We start from the raw sequence: 7,881 nt of genomic DNA on the forward strand, positions 1-7,881 counted from the left end.
AAGCATCTCCAATCCTAAATTCAATCTAGAATCGGCTTCCTATTTTGCAACAAAGCATCCTTCACTCATGCTGCCAAACATACCCTCGTAAAACTGACCATCCGTTTTGTCACCAAAGTCCCATATACTACCCACCATTGCAACCTGTATGCTTTCGTTGGCTGGCCCTCGCTTCATATTCGTCGCTAAAACCACTGGCTCCAGGTCATCTATAAGTCTTTGCTAGGTAAAGCCCTGCCTTATCTCAGCTCACTGGTCACCATAGCAGCAACCACCCATAGCACACGCTCCAGCAGGTATATTTCACTGGCCACCCCCAAAGCCAATTCCTCTTTTGGCCGCCTTTCCTTCCAGTTCTCTGCTGCCAATGACTGGAACAAATTGCAATAATCACTGAAGCTGGAGACTCATATCTCCCTTTCTAACTTTAAGCACCAGCTGTCAGAGCAGCTCACAGATCACTGCACCTGTACATAGCCCCTCCAACTGTAAATAGCCCATCTGTAAATAGCCCATCCAACTACCTCATCCCCATACTGTTATTTATTTTTTTGCTCCTTTGCACCCCAGTATCCCTACTTGCACATTCATCTTCTGCACATCTATCACTCCAGTGTTTAATTGCAAAATTGCAATTATTTTGCCACTATGGCCTATTGCCTTACCTCCCTTATCTAACCTCATTTGCACACACTGTATATATAATTTTATATTGTGTTATTGACTGTATGTTTGTTTATTCCATGTGTAACTCTGTGTTGTTGTTTGTGTCGCACTGCTTTGCTTTATCTTGGCCAAATCGCAGTTGTAAATGAGAACGTGTTCTCAACTGGCCTACCTGGTTAAATAAAGGTGAAATAAAAAATATAAAAAATACAGAAGATAGCCCAATTTGGTAAAAGACCAAGTCCATATTATGGCAAGAACAGCTGAAATAAGGAAATAGAAACGACAGTCCATCATTACTTTAAGACATGAAGGTCAGTCAATCCGGAAAATGTCAAGAACTTTGAAAGTGTCTTCAAGTGCAGTTGCAAAAACCATCAATGGCTATGATGAAACTGGCTCTCATGAGGACTGCCTCAGGAAAGGAAAACCAAGAGTTACCTCTGCTGCAGAGGATAGGTTTATTAGAGTTAACTGCATGGAGGAGGAAGTGTGATGGTGTGGGGGTGCTCTGCTGGTGACAATGTCAGTGATTTATTTAGAATTCAAGGCACACTTAACCAACATGGCTACCACAGCATTCTGCAGCGATACGCCATTCCATCTGGATGGTGCTTAGTACGACTATCATTTGTTTTTTTAACAGGACAATGTCCCAAAACACACCTCCAGGCTGTGTAAGAGCTATTTGACCAAGGAGAGTGATGAAGTGCTGCATCAGATGACCTGGCCTCCACAATCACCCGACATCAACCCAATTGAGATGGTTTGGGATGAGTTGGACCGCAGAGTGAAGGAAAAGCAGCCAACAAGTGCTCAGCATATATATGTAGGAACTCCTTCAAGACTGTTGGAAAAGCATTCCTCATGAAGCTGGTTGAGAGAATGCCAAGAATGTGCAAAGCTGTCGTCAAGGCAAAGGGTGGCTACTTTCATGAATCTCAAATATGAAATACATTTTGATTTGTTTAACACTTTTTTGGTTACTTGGTTATTTCATAGTTTTGATGTCTTCACTATTATTTTACAATGTAGAAAATAGTGCAAATAAACAAAAACCCTTGAATGAGTATGTGTGTCCAAACCTTTGACTGGTACCATATATATGAGCACCTTTCTCCACAATCATTCAACCATACAGTAGGGAGCAGTGTTGCCCATGCTTTCAACAAGACTTTTTTGTGTGTTTTTTGTTTAAAAAAAATAATGGCATAGAATATCATGGAAGGTTTTTAAAATGACTAGAACCTTAAGATAGTCTAAAGCCGGGATGATGATAATATCACCAAAAAAAAACTACAGAACCTGGATGTAATGTTACTTCATGCATCTACTTCACATCATTTTTGAGACCGAATCAATGAGCACTCCTTTAACAGAATGACAATAACAGTAACAGTTTGTTGTTTTTGGAGATTTACATAGATTTTGGAACACGCACACACACACACACACACACAGGCACGCACGCATGCACACACACACACACACAAACACACACACACACACACACACAACAAAATAATTTCCCCAAAGACATCAATGTAATGGTTTCCTTATCCGTTTGATCTCTTCTCATTTTGAATGAGAATGGATAGGCTAGGGGCACCGTTTGCCCCCCTTTGAATAAGTAAATACGATGTCTTAATTCTGTATCTTAGCTCTTCAAGGAGCTAAGGACAAGGACAAGTAATGAGACAGACGTTCTGGCTACAGTGGGATACGTAGTAGGCCACAAGAGTGCCAGTACTCGTTGAGCTCCATTTCAAACAAAGCACAGGATCATGCAAAGCCATGCAAATTTTGTTTATAGCTTTTTTGCTATGTTTTTGAGTGGTGTTGTCAACAGCAAAATAACTCCAACTTGCCTCAAAAAGCCAGACCTGACTCGCCAAAAGGCATGCGTGTTTAGGCACTTTTGGCCAAGTGTAGGTTTTTCATACTGAGCGCAACTATTTCGCCTTGAGGCCAAGAGGGAGAGACAAAAAATATTGACTGGAGCCAATGAAAACGCAGTATCCATCCCAGCGCTCTATAATTCATTTTCACCGGGGGGAGCGCTGCCACAACGGAGTTACTACAGATAGGAGAGTTTGAGGACTTGCTCTCCAAGGACTTGCGTTTAGGACGCGCTACTGACTATATCTCTTCATTGCGATTTATTTTAACACTACTGAACAAACGTTCTGTATTTACGAATTATCGTGGACTTTCTTGTCTACCCATGATGAGTGGACAGATTTATGAAAAGAAGATAGCGAGCATTTTGACCGATCTCCCCGGATCTATGAGTTGCCATCCGAGCTCCAAGGACTCTCCGACTCTTCCCGAGTCCTCAGTCACGGACATGGGTTACTACAGTGGACAAACGGCTCACAGCCATCACGAATATTATCAGAGTCAAACATACGGGCAACAAATGAATGCATACCATCACCAATTCAATCTGAATGGAATGGGTGGTGCTGGAGTTTATCCCACCAAGTCTGAATACCCTTACACAAATGCCTACAGACAATATGGACATTACAACAGAGATCATCTGCAGGCTTCACCTCAAAGCTCAGGTAAATACTGAAAGATATTTGAATTATTTCTGTGTTATATTTTGCCTCATTTCGGAGTATTAACAACTGAATCGTTTCCGTGTTTGCGTAAATAGAGAGAGGAGGAGAAAGACGGATAGGCTACATACATACTGTGAAAAAAAACATTCAGGTAGTCTCTTAGGTAGTTTTATGTGGTATAGGTCTGCTCTATATGAGAACCATCTAACATATATTGGTTGACTATTCCAGTTAAACGAAATAGAAGGAAATAGCAGAGAGACCGAAAACAATTAAAGGGCGTCCTGCTCTGTCATAGTCATATCTGGGTTTCAGACATATAATTCATTTCAACTGTTAAAATCAGATTTTGTATAGGTGGGATTTATTGCAAGTTACTATAGAGTAAAACACAATACTGAAGTTGAAACCAAGCTGCTAATTGATAGCCTTTGATGAAGAATATAGCCAGTTATTAACAGCTAGTCATAAACCATTATGGTTAGTAATTGCAGTGATAGCAACTGTATGTGAATCACTTGCCAGATATTTTGGGATATTATATAAAATATTGACCGACTTTTGAGGTTATTATAGCAGGTTGAGCATGACCGAGACTTTTTCCATTTTAGCATTGCAACATGGAAATATTGCTATTGCTACATCAACTAGCATATACCAATGTAATAATGATAATAGTAATAATATATTATTACACGTATAACATGCCATTTTTATTGATTATAACTTATTATTATTATAAGTATTATTATTACATTGTTTTCTGCAGTGTTAAATGTTTTTCCTAAACTGATACTGAGAACTAATGATACAATTTTTGCATCTTTCTTTATAGTGAAAGAAGAACCCGAGCCTGAAGTTCGTATGGTGAATGGAAAACCCAAAAAAATCCGCAAGCCGAGAACAATTTACTCGAGCTACCAACTAGCAGCGTTGCAGAGACGTTTTCAGAAAGCGCAGTACCTCGCCCTCCCGGAGAGAGCCGAACTTGCGGCTCAACTCGGTCTGACACAGACACAGGTAAATATCAAATGATTCATAGGAAGCCTACGCTATTGTTTCAATGTATTGTAAAAAAAATAAAAACAAGAAAAGAAAAAAGCATAGTTTATTAAAATATTGCATTTGAATATTGACAACTACAACAAAGGCTCACACAAAAAACGTTTTGGTTGTATGTTCTTGAGGCAGGTATCCTTATAACGTAGACCTGGAGGTCTACCTTTATCAAAATTACGATGTTCATTGTTTGAACATGACTTTTAGACTTATAACATTCATCTCCTTCCTAACAGGTCAAGATTTGGTTCCAAAACCGGAGGTCCAAATTCAAGAAGCTTTACAAGAACGGCGAGATTCCCCTTGACCACAGTCCAAATGCCAGCGATTCCATGGCGTGCAACTCCCCGTCATCGCCGACGGTCTGGGACAATAACTCTCTCACCACACCCGCCAGCAGGCCCCAAGTCCCGCAGCCGCCCCTCAGCTCATCGCCCCCCTACCTGCAGGATTATAACAACCACTGGTACCAACAGGGATCGCATCTACAGCACCCCGGCGCAGTGCATCACCCAGTACCACAGCAAAGCGTTGGGGCTGTTTATTAACAAAGACTAAACATAGAGTTTTAATACGAGGCCCTTCCACATCAACTGAACTTACCAGAGCTCTAAAAAGTATAAACTGGCGCTGGCTTGTTTTGGACGTAGACCTGACAAAAGTGAAAGTAGGTATTTCCCTGAAAAGCGGGGTAAACCATTTTTACTGTAGGCTAGTTTACCTAACACGGGAAGAATAATGGCAAAACTGTTCAGTTGATCCATATTAAATCGTGGATATGGGTTTGCAGAACATGCGTCAGAAACTCAGGTCATAATTTATATCGATGTGTACAAAATGTCGAAGGCTGTACATAGGTGTTAATAGAAAGCAGAACCACTAAGATCATATTTGTTTGGAGTGGAAATACCGCACTGTGGTGCTGCGAACCTTTTTATATTAATGTTGTAATTAGTATGTTATTATTGCATTTCTGTCAAAACGAATAAAGATATCGATTGAATATTGTGTTTTTAACTTATGTTTTTACTCACTTGAATCACGTATAAATAAATACATGATGTTTCTTCTGTATTTCGCTGGTCCAGTCGAAAATAATTAACAGACACAAAATAGAAAAACATGGCAGCTTATCTGCTTATCTGAGATTTGTTGATATATATCGTAAATGTTTAATTTATATAATTGTTTTCTTCATTGCTGAGTGTTGCCCCAAATATTTTATGGCCAACATCCGGAAAGAGTTAAATCTGTCGGTATGACAGCTTGCCTGCCTCCCTGAAGCTTGATGCAGTCAGTATAGGTGCAGGTTTGGTTTTTAGTCTGCGTGCAAAGAGGTTGTAGGAGGCGAAAGGCAAGCAGACATGATGGAGTCGCTTGATTTTACTAGTGTTACTTTTGCCAGATAACAGGGAAGAATACAGCCGACGGGGGGGGGGGGTTGCCTCAGGGATACACACACACAAACACCGACACACTCATAGACCCAAAACAAGAGCATCAGAGGATAGAAAATGCGGCAAATATTTTTTACCCATTACTTGCTGGAGTAATTCAGTGTGTGTGTGTGTGTGTGTGTGTGTGTGTGTGTGTGTGTGTGTGTGTGTGTGTGCGTGCGTGTGTGTGTGTGCGTGTGCGGGCGTGTTTGCATTGCGTCCGTGTGTGCACAGACCTATAGGAAATTAAACCAATTACATCTTGAATTATAACATTTTGAGAAAAAAAGATGAGGACTTGATTATCTCATAAGCAAAATTCAACATCAATCATCACATTTCTTAAATAAAACTGTCACCAATGTAATATATTGGCAAGATGTCAGAGGTATTTCATAACATAACTTGTGCAATATATATCGTCTTTTACATAATAAGAATTTGACTTCTTATCACAAACTACAATAATTGATGTCTCTATTTCATTTTTTTAAATTCGCATGCCCTTAACACTGACCACATAACCTCAAGGTTGTCAAGTATCTTGCTAAAATCATACGATATACAAACCGCGCATGGGCGCCAATGCGCACAAAAATTATTTTACGAGTACAGCAAATTCACTCTGTGGAATCTGAAGGAAATAATATGCTGACTATTCGGATATTATGGTAAATTTAAATTAATGATGTATTTTATGTAACCTAAATCTAAGACAGCGCAATAATTTCAGCAGTAAGTGTTGACAATGGCAGCATATTGCATATATCAAGGCTTGCTTGAAATGTTTTCAAAATAGAGCGATTATTAACAGGTTTTTGAACGTTGCTTTCTTCAATCAGATTCAGAAGACAATTGCTTTACAAAGTACAGTGTTTTTACCTATCTGCCATGCTATGCTTTGCTCACATTAGGACCGATGTTTTTTTTCCATTGGGAAGCTCCGTTTCTCCATTCTCATGGGTAGGCTACAGTAATCGGCTTGAGTGACACTTTCCTTGCGCTTAACCCCAACGTTTTGTCGTTTTGATTTGTATATCAATTTTATGTTCATTGTATAGGAACCTACTGAATTTGTATGTGATATTGAATGTTCAGACAAAGCAATTTAACTTGGGAGAGAATTTAATAATTCTGTAAGCTTAGAATAAATAAAATATATTTATTTAACTGTTGCATGTTGGGTCCCCGATACAGTTGTTTACACAATACAATTGTTTGAGATTTGTAATAAGAATAAATGCCATAATTTAAATACAGAAATTCAATTGATTTCACTATGCAACATAACACACTTGACAAACTATTCACTTTCAAAATCAGTTAAGCCACATATAGCACTTTAGTCATTACCATCCAATTTCAAGCCATATAGGACCACTGACTATTTTTGCTTGTAATTACAGTAACATGAATTTACTTTAGGTTATTAGTGTAAGTCTCATGATCCAAAATGGCTGACATGATACACACACTATATATATATATATATATATATATCTGCTATCTTTGACATCTCAAATATACACACATGACCTTCCCTCTGTGCCTCCCTCACCATGTGTGGCCCATGGACACACTATTTGCTTATATGTCGTCAGGGGATCTATTTCTGCTGAAGACAAATGCACCGGGTGGCTTCTGGCTCTGGGCTGGTGTGTGTGGGCCGAAGCTTTCACAAAGGTGTCTATATAATTTCAAAACTTGAGCAAGTATAAGTGCCCTGGCTGCTCGTGAACTGTTGAACTTGAATGTGACACCGCATGGCAACACATCAGAACAGCCATCATTAGGAATTGTGCCAAGGATCCTGAGCTCTTCTCCTCCCCTTAGCACAGTAACAGTCAACAGCACAGTGTCACAGAGATCTCTGGGGTTCCAGGGAATGGGTTGAACTAGGGGTTGACATGTAGTCAGGATGGCAAATGTAGCCATGGAAAGACTGTTTGCAGCTGCCCACACGTATTCAAATCCTGATATCTCCCCCTTGCATTGGAATCACTCACCAGCACAATTTTGCTGAAAATGTAAATGAAATGAGAAAACCATTCTTGACAGCTGCGGACTCCTGAACCCCAGTTGACCTCAGGGCTATGGAAGGTGGTGATACCAAAGCCAGTTAGATCGTGATTATTGGTGGATTTGATAAACCG

The 7,881-nt window shown here is 39.7% G+C and overlaps 1 protein-coding gene across 1 annotated transcript; it reads left to right on the forward strand.

The window, feature by feature from the left end:
* Positions 1 to 2,706: 2,706 nt before the first annotated feature.
* On the forward strand, positions 2,707 to 5,295 carry LOC135504973 (homeobox protein Dlx3b-like). The gene is made up of 3 exons (XM_064923954.1): positions 2,707 to 3,233; positions 4,069 to 4,253; positions 4,529 to 5,295. The coding sequence occupies exons 1-3, from the start codon at positions 2,891 to 2,893 to the stop codon at positions 4,838 to 4,840; spliced, it is 840 nt and encodes a 279-aa protein (XP_064780026.1). The 5' UTR covers positions 2,707 to 2,890; the 3' UTR covers positions 4,841 to 5,295.
* Positions 5,296 to 7,881: the final 2,586 nt, after the last annotated feature.

Source organism: Oncorhynchus masou, chromosome 18, assembly GCF_036934945.1.
Source record: "Oncorhynchus masou masou isolate Uvic2021 chromosome 18, UVic_Omas_1.1, whole genome shotgun sequence".
NCBI lineage: Eukaryota > Metazoa > Chordata > Actinopteri > Salmoniformes > Salmonidae > Oncorhynchus > Oncorhynchus masou.

Coding starts and splice junctions, on each gene's coding strand:
- LOC135504973 (XM_064923954.1), top strand. CDS start 2,891: ATGATGAGTGGACAGATTTATGAAAAGAAGATAGCGAGCATTTTGACC. Junction 3,234..4,068: donor GGCTTCACCTCAAAGCTCAG/GTAAATACTGAA, acceptor CTTTCTTTATAG/TGAAAGAAGAACCCGAGCCT. Junction 4,254..4,528: donor TCGGTCTGACACAGACACAG/GTAAATATCAAA, acceptor CCTTCCTAACAG/GTCAAGATTTGGTTCCAAAA.